Source organism: Lissotriton helveticus, chromosome 4_1 (genome assembly GCF_964261635.1).
Source record: "Lissotriton helveticus chromosome 4_1, aLisHel1.1, whole genome shotgun sequence".
Lineage (NCBI taxonomy): Eukaryota > Metazoa > Chordata > Amphibia > Caudata > Salamandridae > Lissotriton > Lissotriton helveticus.
Genome location: NC_136063.1, coordinates 1,231,191,788 through 1,231,206,708, shown reverse-complemented (window position 1 = coordinate 1,231,206,708; position 14,921 = coordinate 1,231,191,788). Strand labels below are relative to the sequence as shown.

At 40.1% G+C, this 14,921-nt stretch overlaps 1 protein-coding gene across 1 annotated transcript in view; it reads left to right on the top strand.

Moving 5' to 3' along the window:
* The window catches only part of VSTM2A (V-set and transmembrane domain containing 2A), a 122,747-nt gene extending 108,092 nt beyond the window's left edge, over positions 1-14,655 (top strand). The window contains 1 exon segment of the mRNA XM_078685766.1: positions 13,493-14,655. Within this exon segment, the coding sequence (XP_078541892.1) occupies positions 13,493-13,569 (77 nt within the window). The 3' untranslated portion in view covers positions 13,570-14,655.
* The last annotated feature ends 266 nt before the right edge of the window (positions 14,656-14,921 follow it).

Sequence of the window (14,921 nt, the reverse complement as noted above, 5' to 3'; positions counted from 1 at the left end):
CTGTCAGAAAGAAATATAATAAACTTCCCATTAAATATCATCTGTTTCATAGTTACAGTGTTCATCATCAATTTTTATCGAGGAGCCTTCAGTGTGTTTAGTAGCAGTTAACTCTACATTCCTTTATGATTACTTCAATGGGGGTATTAAGAGTCTCTAACATTAACGACCCTAAGAAGCTACCAAAGGTTTCTAACGGGTAACGGGTTCATTCTTCACTCAGTGCAGTTTTTATGGTTAAGAGCAATTGTCACCCCTTCTTCCTGCTCCATCTGCATAACTTATTTAGATGCATAATCTGAGCTGATTCTTCCAGCAACATGTCTGTCTTTTCTGGAGGTGCAACTGCATCCTGTACGGCCTAAAATATAGCATTTGGCATGGATATGTAATTTTATCTAATTCTGTGAAGCAGTTTCCTCATACTTCAATTTGCTGGATAATAGCCCCACCAGGAAAAAGGATAAAGTGTCTCATGAATCATCTTCATAGCACCGCTTTCTGGCTAATCCCTTGAAGGCAAAAAATGTCAGCTTTCTCCTTGTCTGCCTCAGTTTTTGCCTCTAGGAGTGGGTCTTGTTTCAGAGTTATGTGCACACTATAGCTTGGTACTTATGTGATAACACCTGCTTCACCCGTGTAGGATACCCAATAGATACCCTGCTCAGTCTTTACTTTTTCTACAGTGTCTCCATCTTGCCACAATGTTATCATGCCCTACCACCTCATTTAGCTGAAGAGTGCTGAGCAGCTCCACTGTGGCCCTATCAACTTTCTGCCACAGTAGCATCACAGTTCACCCTCCTTTCCTCTTCCCTAATCAACGTGCTGCAAGTCCTTCTGCCTCTTTCTTTCAGCTCTTGGTATCGTTAGGAGTATTAATCAATTTATGTGTCCCCACTCAACCACTCAGGGGTACTTTTGGGTTCCTGCAAATCCCTTCTTTCACCTCAACCAGCCTGGTGCATCACTTTTATTCTTGCTTTGTGTAGTCCCTCACACTGCCTCTCAGTCACTTTCCACCATGGGAGCTCTGCAAATTGAAATGCGACCCTTTTGTAATCTTGGCCACATCACGGCTGTGAATCAATTAAAGCTTTTGATGACTGAGGTTATTTTGCTGACCAATGGTGGAACTGCCTTTTGTGTCAATAGAAATGAGTGTCTACCAGTGAGTTAGGGCTTCTCTTGGGCTTTCCGTCTTCCCCAGATAAAATATTCAACAGCGACCAAATTGAGGCAATATTCACACCTCTCCTATTATGTAAATGGTTTATTAATATTAGGTTTAGGTCATGCCATATAAAATATAACTTTGCTCTGGAATTAATAAAACAAAAACTTCTGAAGTATTGCTTTACTCTGTCTGTGCTCAATGAATATTCTCTTTAATTGCATCAACAGCCAGTTAATTGGTGTTTCACTAAGATATAATAATCCTTATGCATAGGCTTGCCATACAGAAACACTGATGCAAGATGCCTGCGGGAAATAGAACTCTGACTGATACGTTGCAAGCTTTATCTAAGAAATGAAACAAAACTGCATGATATCCTACAAATAGGAAACATAAGTGCATCCAAAGAAAGACATCTTGTGTTGAAAAATCTAAAACATTTTTTACTAAGTGATATTTTGTGTGATGTAATGCAAACCTAATGCTAATGGATATTTTTGGTAAAAATATAGGGGCAAATGTATCAATCTTTCAAGCAGAGCAACACAGCAAGCTACTTTGCTGTACTGTGCTACGTGAAAGGGCATGAGTGTGCCATATTTAACATTATACAACACATTCCTGTCCTTTCGTAACTGCAGCACAATTTTGGCTGCCTAGCTCCAATGCAGGCAACCTTGCTTCAGGCACACCTTCCTGACCAAAACAATCCTCTTTCTATGAGTGCTGCAGAGGAAAAAACAAATATAAATAAATATATTTCTCTTTGTTATATCTCACCTGGGGAGGCATACCATTTTGATGCATTGCCAGGTCTACGTTTAATAGCAAATATGTGAAAAAATCCATGGGGGATGCGTGGGAATGCCTACACTGCACCCGTGGAGTGGTTCCCTATTGCAGAGTAATGCACACCAACAATTTGGCTTGCCTTGCTTTACTCTAGATGTGTCAAGCCATGCAGGGCTACACATGGTTGCCATTCATGGCTTGATAAATCTCACTTAGCATTTGCACCGCCCTTGCACCCCTTTGTGTTGTGCAAGGGTGATGCAAAACCTTGATAAGACTATTTTAAAGCTGGGAGATATGCTTGCAGGGCAAGGTATAATCCAATATTATCTAAACTAATGCCTGCGCAAAAACATAAGAAAATTTCAAGTTTAAAATGTGCATATTTTAGCTGAGTGACACTGTTAATATGCTTTCACAATGTTCCATTTATTTAGGTTTTCACGGCATACATTTGCTGTGATCTGAAGGTAATGATTTTCAATTCTGGCATTCCAGTTCCGTCTTCCAATGTTGGCAAATAGGTACCATTACCTTGGGTATTCATACCACACATGAACTGTACTGCTTGGAAATGAAGCCCTTCATTACAAATAAATATTAATATTGATTTAGTTTTTTGTTGCTTTTACGTGTTTTTATGCAGGGCTGGACCCTCACCTGGGCACCGGTAACGCCTCAGCATGAAAAATGATAGACCTGGTGTGAAGGTCCACATCCCTGGTCAACACCTAGCGCTTGCCTCACCCTCTTACATTGGAATACACCAATATTTCCACACATATGGCTCCTCCTCTCAAATAGATTATCTCCTCATGCCATTAGCAGACATCTCCACCATAGTGGAAACCTGTGTTCTGCCACCGGCATTGACCGACCACACCCTGGAACTTCTCCCTCTCAATTTGTCCGTACACAGACAACTTGGACAGTGGAGACTGAGTGCCTGGTGGCTCCAAGACCCTACTTTTGAGAAATTTCTCTGACAACACATCTCAGACTACTTCACCATCAACAAAGACACAGTAGGGTCTCCTATAATACTAGGGAAGGCCCTAAAGGGGACCCTTAAAGGGGAAGACAATATCCCACCAAACCACAGCCAGGGACATTCACAGAATCTTCGAGTGAGCACATACTTCATCTCCTAGAGATGACGAAGCAGGCCCTGAGGCAGATATTGCTTGACATGGCAACCCTAGGACACTTTTCAACACTGTATAAGCTTTATGAATTACAGGATAAGGCTGGGAAATACTGGCTTGCGAACAGGGAACAAGTAGCCTGGCTGGTCCCACGCCTGACCACAGAGTTGGGCTTAACAGTTACTACCTCCTGCCACATAGCTCAGGAATGTTCAGCGTACTCTACACACATCTCTACAGGGAATGCCAAGTGCTCATGGCTAAGTGGGTCAACCCGATCATAAAAGACCTGATTGTCCCCAACTCTCAGATGCAGACAGAAAGGAGCTGGATGAACCATTGACCACCAAAGAAATAGTGGAGGCCATTCAGGAGCTTTCAGATGGGAAAATTCCTGGCCCTAATGGTTTCCCACTGACAATGTGCAAAAAGCATCCATCACAATTGTTTCCACCACTGTTGGACATGTGCAATGATGCTTAGAGATCGTGGAGCTCCCACACGACTTAAGGAGAGCCACAATCTTGGTTATCAGGAAACCGCAAAAGTCTCCTGATCGATGTGAATCGTACAATCTCATCTCCGTTATCAAATTGGAGACTAAGATTCAGGCCACGGTATTAGCCAACAGCCTTGTAAAGATGATTCAAACAGTTTTGCACCCACACCAGAATCTCTTTATGCCAGGACATAGCACCAGTCATTGTCTCCGCTGCCTGAATATTGCAATTGCCTTTTCTACCCACTCTACAGAGTGCAGGGCCCTTATACCAATTGATTTTGAAAAAGCATTCGACTTTGTCGCTTGGCAATATGTGTTCCACCTAATTGAGTGTATGAACTTTGGTCCAGTCTTTTGCCGCTCTGTCCAAATATTATATGGAAAACCGTGGGCAAGGGTCTGAGAGAACAGAGAACTCTCTCCTATCTTTAACATTGTCACCATTCCTATTCACCCTCATCATGGAGCCACTGGCTGAGTGGATCCAATGAGATGCTCAGTTCAGCTGATTCTACTGGCTTGATTGACATGAGGACATAGTGGCACTGTATGCAGATGATTACCTTCTCTATTAGGGACCTCAAAACCTCTCTCCCCAGTTATCGATGTTCAAAATATATGCTGATGCTCCCGCCTCACCATAAACTGACCCAAATCCACACACATTTTCTTAAACAACCCTCAACAAGACATTAGGGCTGACGTTCCCATACCCAGCTCTTCAAATACCTAGGGATGCGCATTGTCCCCACTCAACAACAGGCTTGGAATCTTAACATATCTCCTTTATTAAATCGGGAATGGAAGGACTTGGACCACTGGGATAAGCTCCCACTAAATATAGTGGGCAGGGGAGTCATACTTAATATGATGGCGATTCCCAGACTCCTCTATATGCTACAGAACATCCCACACTACATCCCACCCACCTGTTTTTGCAGTCTGCAGGTGGACACAGTGAAAGTCCACTGGGCAAGAGGCCATCTTCACATCGCTTACCGCAAATGTGTTCTGAACCCATATGAAGAAGGTTTGGGGATCACGGATATACAGTTACATTACAGGCCTAGCCACCTGGTCCCCCTAAAGGTTAGCTTTTTGCAAGATGAGATGACCCCTCCATAGCAGTAAAAATCTGCACTCTTGAACATCATGGTGTATTCAATCTCGTCTACAGCTCCAAAACACCCACAACTTTCCACTTGCGAGGTAAACATCTCTTACATGTTTTTGTCAGCCACTACAATGGATCAGGTGTCATGGTGTCCTGACAGCAGAAACACTGCTATTGTTGGAGAGATGGCTGAACCACACAGTTGCACTCGAGAGCTTCCGTACGTGGAATACCATTGGTATGTCTGGAAGGGCAGCTCAGTGTAAGCATTTCACCACCTTACTAACTCATAGTCAATGCACAAGACGGATGTATGACATCACAACGCATGCTTTTACTCCCCATGCCATTACAACGCAGTTTTTACAACACAAGTCGTTACAACGACTTGCGTTGGGGGGCGCTGGATAGTGGAATAGTTTAATTTTCTATTCCAACTCCAGTCCCCGTGGATAGTAGGGAAGGTGTTGGATAGAAAATTAAACTATTCCCTATCCTACGGCGCCCTCCAGCGCAAGTCGTTGTAACGACTTGCGTTGTAATAGCTGCGTCGTAATGGTAGTGCGGAGTAAAAGTTGCGTTGTAAAGGATGTTCCCCCACAAGACACTACTTTGTCAATATTTACAATAGTGCCATGCACTTGAGGTTTCCCTAGACACCCAGCACATACTGTCTTAACAAAATTCCCCCTCAGGCACATGTCATGGAGTCTTAAATGGGTAAAAAAGGCATTCCACATTATATCGTACCTTAATGAAAAATACCCAGATCCAATGGTGGCACTACATGATAAATGGGAATGAGATGTGGGTCCCTTAGAAGATGAGGAATGTATGAGGCCAAGATGGCTGCCAGGGTGCTGGCGATACCCGCTAAGCTGCAGCTAATTCAACTCCAGTGACAGCCGGTGCAGGTAAGAGTGGTGGGGTGGGGGCTAGTCGACAGATGACGAAGGAAAAAAAAAAAGAAAACCACTTACCTTGCACTTGCCGCATCGCCAACTCAGACATTATCTTGTTGTGTTTGCTATGCTTACCCTAAGGGGCCAAGGGTATGCACAGAAGTGGGTTCCTTTGCTCGCTGAGCCACTGGACTCAAGCTAGCCTGGCTGATGAGGGGTGTATCCCTGAAACCGATCCCAGGATGCTTGTTTCCGGTCCAGGAAGGACCTGGCAGTTCGGGCTAGACTGTTACCATGAGGTGAAGGGTCAAGACTGATTTGCATATGGTTGGGTCCAAACTGGGGTCAAAAGAATGATGGTTTAAACTCAAATCTGCGACTGGTGGTGAGTGGTTAAAACGTTTAAGCACTCCGTTCATCACCTTGTGTTTGCCCAGGTGAAAAAGAAAGCCAGGAAGTGGTAGAGAACTTATAACTCTGGACTCATGTGCTGCGGCACCTGCTGCACTAATGATAGCTAAACCCCTGTTTTCTTGTCATACTTTTCCCTCAAGAGCAGTGGCAATTGTGTTTCAAAGGTTTCAGCCTTCCTTGGAGATTTTTTTGCGGAGAAATGCATATCACCATCCTAGCCCTTTAACTGCAATTACAGTCCTGGGGCAATCAAAACATATTTAAGACCGTCCATGTTGATAGAAAAAATGTAGTTTGATGCAAAGTAATGCAGAACAGATCCAGGTGAGTACATAAAGAATGTTACTAGTGTGTTTCTAGAGCTCATGGTATTTGTTACGGACGCACTCTTGCCCCTTTTGCCCGTTAGATTACTGTCACAAAAGTACATTGCAATAAGATGACATGGTGATAAGATGTTAGAACAATATTTTGGGGGAAATAGCTACAAAATTAATGGTATTGTTCTAGCCAGGCAACAAAAGTAATACACTACAGTAGTTTAGCTTGTGACACTTCCTAACTCTGAATTTAACTACCACTGAATTTCCTCGTGATCTAAAAAAAACCGCAGGATAAAAAAATAACTTCTAATGGATTGATTAGCAGTGAGTGAAATTTAACTTGCAGATTTAGAGTAAGCTTTTCACACCTTTGTAAGTAAAACTAACAAATCAGTTTTGTGTAGAAAGATTAAAAGTGTGATATCATGTCGAATTAGAGCACATTTGCATGAATAGTCATTGGAGATTAATTAACTAGTCACTGTCTCCAGTTAAGTTTGTCATAATATTTTGCATTAGTAAACCTTGCAATATCAATACCTGGAGATTGTCACCAATTATTTTTTTGCATCCAGTATGAAAGATGAAGGACAATTAGTGAGTCAGTTAAGATAAACTGGAAAACATCACCCTGGTCGCATTTGTGATTTCAGTTGAGAGACACATAGTCAGACAATTTGCTGATGTTTAAAGGACCCCAATGCACATTCACGCATTTGTTACTAAAGTCTGAGGGCCTCATCACTTTTTTGACGTTCCTGTGGTGCAACGTGCCTTGGCACATTTACAAGGCCACGTAAAGCCACTTTACTTGACTTTTTGTAGGCTTGTAAATATGTGCCCCTTTCATACAGAACACTGTGTGAAAGGGGCGTTCCATGGGTGTTGCTGTGGGTGTTCACGCTCAACACCCATGGAATCTGAAGTATTCCCAGATTTACGAGAAATCATAAACAGGGATGCAACGAGGAGAAATGTATGTTTTTCTCCTTGTTTTTTCCTTTATTCTATGCAGCACAAATATAAAGAGGAAATTGCCTGAATTTATGTATTTTGTGTAGGAAAGTGTTCCTTCCAGCACAAAATCAATCAGCCCTGCAACGCAAGCATCCTTGCACCATGGTGCAAGAATGCCTGCATTGGCACATGGAAGCCCATTGTGCACCAGCACAGGGGGAAAGAACAGGAATGCACTGTATCTCATAGATCCGGCATATTCCTGCACTTTTAGGCAGCGCTGCAAGATTACTTGTGGAACTGCCCTGCGTCAAAACCTGATAAATGAGGCCCTGAAGGTCAAATTCCCTATTTCTCCATATCGAAACCAAATTAAAATGAAAGGGATATAAGAAAATCACAGAACATCACTGTTTGCTGCTACACACATCACCCCTTAAAATGACTTGGCATAGGGAATCAACTCTGCTAATAGTGATGAGGACTCTTTCAACTGATTTTACTTCATTGCAGAAACTGAACTCTTTGCGTCCTGATTTTAGTTAAATGAGTAATTTTAATAGAATAATAGCGTATCTGAAAAGTGTTATGGCATAAGCCACATATGCATAATATAATATGCTTTTTATTACCATTATTGAGATATAGGAGGGACGTAAAGACCTCCTCCTCTTGTGAGTCTCAAGATTGACATTACGTTGCAAATAACTGCAAAGGGGGAGAAGAGGAGACAGACACAGAGAGAGGTTGCCATTTAATGTGGACCAATAATGCTAAGTTAACATTGTAGTTCAGCTAACGATAGGCACAGAAATTAAAATGTTGACCTTTTATGAAGAACTTGCTGTTTTTAAAATGCAATGTGCGAGAGCTTGTAAATGTATATAGTGTTATTGCTGTAGCCTTTACAAAATGTTTATGTATTTTCACTTGACCTTTTTTCAGTATAACTTAGATAACCTTAGCCACATAATTCAGATAACCCTGCTACATAATTTGACTTGGCCTGTGAATTTTATATCTACAAAGTGTTCTGAGAGCTCTCATTATGTCAAAGCCCATATTTCACAAGTAAATGAGAAATATATTCCCCCTATTTCATGGCTTCCTCTGAAACATGGGCCAATGCATTTTTGTGTATATATGCATATATATATATAACCCAGTGTCAGAGCCTGGGGGAGCAATACATTTTACAAGGGCTGGGGTAGCCCCCTCCCCCAGCCTTCGTAAGTACTTAGGGTTCAAATTTCCTGTGACTTACAGTATATTAAAGGAGAGGGGATTCACAACGCCCTCCTGAGCTTCCTGAAGCCCAGGAACCCCATCCTACAGAGCCAATTCTAAATTAAAGAGAGGGGACAGGAAGCCCCCCTCTCTGCATCTAGAAAGGCCTCAGGACACCATCCACCAATTGTCCCGAGGAGCCCACCCCCGGGGCACTGTTTCCCTGCTCAAAAGAGCACGCTCAAGGACAAAAATGTGTGCTCTCACCTGGAGGGAGCTGAACAAATGCTCTTGCCTGGTGGGAGCAATCTTGTAGGCAGGGAAACAGAGACTGCTCTTGGCAGGCAAGAGTATAAAAAAAGCCTGCTCCCACCAGGTGGAGGTAAAGCCGAAGGGGACCCTGAGAAACCCAGCCCTGGAGCTAAAATTACTTTTTATGTGGAGAAGGGCCATGTATCACCCCTCCCTGAGCCTTTAATGGCCTCGGGGACTCCATCCTCTGGAACCGGCTCATATACTATGTCCTAAGGAGCCCATCCCAGGACATAACAGATTTTCTGCCAGCAACAGTGCTGGCATAAAAACCTGAGTTACTCCCATTTGGCAGGAGCATTTTCAAATCTCATAGCAAGCGGGAGCAAACACCAAGTCTGCCTCCAGTGGGTGGAAGGTTTAAAAATGCTCCAACTTGCTGTAGCGGGCTTTTGATCTGTTTCCCTACCCCCTGTGAAGCAGGCAGGGAAAAGATCAAAATATTGCTCCTGCCTGGAGGGAGTAGTATTAGGTGCTGCTCCCTGCGGGTGGGACAATGCCAGCTCCTGCTGTATGTGAGGTCATAGGACACATATGAGTGAGCCATATGTGAGGTCATAAGCAGTGCATGGTGGGGCTCAAGTTATATTTTTTGCTGCTAACTATAGCTGGTGAATTTCTGTGTTTTTACTTCAAAACGTTAATGTTGTTACTGACAAATTCACCTAACTTAGAACATTACTTAAGCCTTCTTCTATAAGGGGATTGATATGTTTTAAATACTATAACAATATTTGAAGCACATGAAAATTATGGTGTAACTTTTTTGGGCAATTGATATTGCACACTTACACAAATTAACACATAGTGGTGTTCTTAAACTCCTTATTTAATTATATTAGTGACATACCTGTGAAATACTTTACTTGGTGCAGAGAAATTATTTTGTCCTCATGAATGAAAGATTTCAACCTGTGGTGTATGCTTTAAAATTCGTATGATGCAGCAATGGCTATCGAGGTTCTAGTGACTTTGCTATTTTGGTTTAGCATTTATCACCAGGATCTATCAATAACTTAACACAACCATAATACAACAATGATGTTATGTTTCTTCTGTATAAATAGATAATGGGTATGACTGAAGAACCAATACTTCTACGATGCTTGAGTCTGCTTTGTGTCATTTCTAGTAAAGTTATCCCCAAATTAGGTAAGACTTTTTATTTTTTTATTTATTATATTTATATCACATTTATTGTTTTCTGCCTATCAGGTGCACATAAGGCTTTTTAAGCATGACTCAAGCACCATAAGATGCATGGATGCATCTTTGCCCCATAGTACAACTGCATGATTCTGCAATTCAAAGCAGATTCTGGAGAACAAATTAGGCAACATCCATGTTCAAAAAGAGAATTTATGTCATAATTATGCACATCCAAATCTACACTGCACTTCCGGTACTCAGTGCAAGTGAAAATACCATATAGGGTTTGAGATAGCATCCTGTACTCTTGTTATTCAGTACCAATTGCCTGTCAAACTGCAGCTTGCAAAATGTAACTTTTTTATCTTTCAATTGTGAAAAGTAACTGTTTTAATCCATGTTGTAGAGACAGGATATCTCTTTGTGATCTACACTAATAACTTAAGCCATCTTCATGAAGTTGACTAGTTCCAGCAGGTCACTGTTCTAGCTTCATGCACTTGGCAGTTGTCCATTTCTCAAAGTGAGGCGTGTTGTCTAATTTTTTAGTATTGATTAGAGTATTTGGTCTTTAAAAATGCAATGTGTGCAAAATTCACAAAAGTAAAAAGCTGGAAATCTACGGTTCATTGACTTAAAACTAAAATTTGTTGAGACTCCTAACTTGATGAAGATTCACATAAATCCACTGAAGTGTGGATGAAAATCAAGAAACATATAGATCTGTATGTATTCTTTTCCACTGCTAAAATAACTCCTGTGCACTATCTGTGTGTATAAGTCAGTAGATTTGTACATTAGCATTCAGCTCTTAGAAGGAATATTTTATTAATTTGAAACTATTTTCTCTGTGAAGAGCCATCTTCCCTTGCATATCTGTGACATTTTTCATTACCCCCTCTCCATTATTAGAGCACACATTTTCCTAACGTTTGCAGAAATACATTACGCTTACATATAATTCTACGACAAAAAGCACCATACAAAATGCTTGTTAAAACCCCAAAACATTTCAGTTTTCTTGGTGTCCAGTAAACTTTTCATGGCTGTCCCTGTCTCCTGACTGTTCCTGGTCTGACCTTAACGTTGAACATAATGCTTTGCCTATCTTATAAGCCAGAGGACTTTCCATAGCATTAAGCTCAATCTTAAAGTATACATTTCAGTGGATCCTGGTTTGAGACTCTAGATCTGAGAGTGGATGTAACTTTATTCAAGTTAAGCTTAGACGTGCAAAACTTTTGTGATATCGATATCCCTTTGTACACCTGCAGGATATTTTAGTATTTGCCACTAAATTCCTCTGTTGCTTGATTTCAGGCTGGCATTTGCAATTGACAACTGATGCAGGTGTACATTCTTGTTGAGAACATATCATGTTTTCATGTGGGAGGATTTTCCAAAAGATGCTTTCATGCAACTACTGAGCATTAGAAATATTTTGACAGATTCAAAATAAATATTTAAATGTAAAATTTGATGATATTTTATATATCATCAACCTACCTTCTGTTCAGTACTCTCAGATATGATCAATGGAAAATGAGGAGGCAAGTATAGACTGAGGTTTTAATTCAAGGTGACAAAACAAGGTATGAGTTTCCTTCTTCTATGACAAGGGGTCCATCTACCCCAAGGGACATAATTGCTTGTGTTCCAAACTAATTAATCAAGACTGATTTCCAAATCTTTATGGTGTGGTCATTTGGCACTGATAAATTGCACTAGTGGTGGGTAGTTTTGCACTGGTTCTGGCCAATTGTTTTCAGGATGCCTGTCCATTTTGTAATGACTTTTAAATCAGAGAGACTGCATAAACAACATTTTCTTTTTTTTATTTCAAAGGATTTTTATTAATTTTCAGAGAACAAGCAGTGTACAAAAAGAAAAAAGAAAAGATACAGATTAGCTTCTAGTTGGTGATGGTACACAGCAATATTGAAGGACAGAATGATAAAGTCAAATTGCAAATCGATAAACACATGATAATATTACAAACTGATAGTAATACAAAACAAAACAATAGTTGGCCTGAAGATATGTATACCGGTTGAAATTCGACATTATATTTGGAAATAAATAGAGGTAGAGCTGAGTTTCACATGTACGCATTACTTTCCCATGTGTGATTAAAATTAAGCTTTAGTTTATCGTGACACAAAAGTGGAAGTAGGCAAAAAATCTACCGACTGTATTAGTGAGTGTAATGGAAATAGTGCTAAGGGGACGTTCTAAGATAGAGTGTATCTATGATCCTGTCAAGGTGGTTTGTTTGAGGTGAATTAGATATTGTCTGCTCCTATAATATGTATGATCCAATTAATCCAACATTTGAATGAGGCTTTGTGTGTGTCTTTCCAGTTGCTGCTTAAACAACATTTTCAATGACAGAGTAGTGCAAAAGACATTTTTACCAATCAGCCTCATGCAATTACTACTTATGGTTGGTGACAAATTGCCGCCACTCAGCAAAAACTGTCCATCTCTGCTGAATATTAGGTAGCCAAACAACTTTTTTATTAACAGAAATTTTCTGTATTAAAGCAGAGCTCTCAAAGAAGTAATTCACTGTATAAGGTAGAGATGAAGATGGAATATCTAATGACACCAAATATTATATGTGACCATATATTGTTGTTATAGACAACAATAGATGGCATGAAAATATAGATGTGTGAAAAACGTACTGGATATTATGTCCGTGTCAAAGTGAATATGTGAGGTAAGCACATCTTCAAATTAACGTTTGATAATTGGTGTAAAATAGCGCTGTACAAGACTGTTTCGTATGTACTATTTCAAACAGTTGCATTTGATTCACCATTCATATGGAAGTGTTTTAATAGGAAAATACCTTTATAGTTTCTTAGTCAGAGTTGCATTTTATTCGCCTTTCATTTTTAATGTTTTAAATGGAGAAGAACTATGATTGCCATGTACCTCAAAACAATATATCCAGCAGGGGGTATCTACCAGCACCAAAGCTATATGTATTAAAGGCATGCAATAATTTGATTTCTGACTTTAAAAAAATAAACAATGTTATGGAAATTTCACTTTAGTGTCCATCAGGTTAAAAATGATGCTAACTTGTTATTGAATGCGGGTTATTTAGAATTAGTAGCATGTCAGGCATTCATATTGTTTGCAAACTGGAGTGAAAAAGTATCATTGAAGAATACCACATTTTTTTTAAAGTTTGAGATGGGTGATATAGTAAAAAAAGTGCACATTTTTTTTCTGCTTGGTAAGATGGCAATTTGGAATTACATTTTAATGGACAGATAGCTATAAAACCCTTGTGGGGACTGAAATGCTTTGTATGTGTTGTCGTTTGCAGTGCATGCCAAGAAAATCATGGGCACCAGAGCCAAGCTGGCCAACTAATTAAATATATAATTGTATGTGTTTAAATCAACCTTATAAGGAGCCTTGGAAATCTGCAAGATGAGCGAATATCTTATAACTTCTTCCGCAGGTGCGAGGATAGCTACAAGCCATGGACTTTCTGTCCTGCTTCTTGTGTGTGGCTTTGTGACGGGTGCTTTGCTTTAATCTAAAGTGCTGACTTTTTCCAATATCACTTTCTCTTCTTAAAGCAAAGGGCAAATCGCCTGTAAAACCCAAGGAGTGGACAACAAAGTTGACCCTAACATCCAACCAACACCCTGCACCCAATGTACTCTAAATCGCCACACAAGGAGCACCCTCTTTTTGAAGTACAAAAGGGAGATGCCACATGTTCTCTCAAAGTCATTGCCCTTCAGATTCCACTGATCTTTCTATTCAAGGAGACTGGCGTGACCTTCTAGGATCTCTTTGTTACAGCAGGATCTGTTTGATTTTCTGTCTTCAAGTAGATCCATTGTACATTGTGTATCCCTCAGGGATTGGCCTGCATGTCATTCACTTTCTTGGAATTCAACGTGGAACTACTGTCCTTTTCTTCAAAAAGGTGGAAAAAACACATCACAGTGCAGTGGTAGCAACCTAAGGCCAACACACAAGAAGCGAAACAAACTCGCAAATCCCAACCAAATGCTAATACCAACCAAACATCAATTTACTTTTGAAAAAAAAATATGGCAACACTTCAAAACAACAGCAGGATGACACGCCAATAGTTTATTTAAGGAAAAAAAAGCGAAGAAGTTTCTGTCCCTCTGATTATATTTTTTTAATATATTTCCTTGTTACGGCTCGGTTCATGTCTTGTCCTACGCTGGCATAAGCTGATTCAGGCTGATCCCTGTTCAATGTATGGACACTTATAAATACATCTTTTTTGTGTGTTCTATATTTCACGTGTTTTACCTAATTTTGCAACTCCTGTATATGCAAAAATCACTTTAAAATTATGTAAATGCTTATGTGTGATATACCCTCTGAGTAGGCATACTATGGTCCTCATGCAAGACAATTTCTATCTTACAGTATATGTGCTGTGTCACCAACAACAATTTTTTGTTTATTTTCCTTAAAACGTTACTTTTTAATTTGTGATTTAATATTGTGCGCATTTATTTGTAAAAACACAGGTTTCATCCTAATGGTTTGACTGCTATGAATTGCAATACAGCCTTCTGTTTCTTCTGTAGGATGCTCATTAAACTTTGGTATGGTCTCTGAATAATACATTAATCTGTGTGTTTGCAGAGTGCTGGGGTTTTATTTATTCATACCACGTGAAGGCTCCTTGTTTTTTCATGCTGAAATTATTCTACAAAAAAAAAAACTAACTTATTTTTGTCCTGTAGAATACCAGAGGAACAATAAAAGAGAAATCAAAGCGTCTGCTATTGGATACTCTACACCCTGCGTGCTACTGAGTTACGAGTGCCTGTATTTCCATCTTACAAGTGTCCATAAAAATTCATATTCGGATTTTCTTGAATTATAAATTGTTT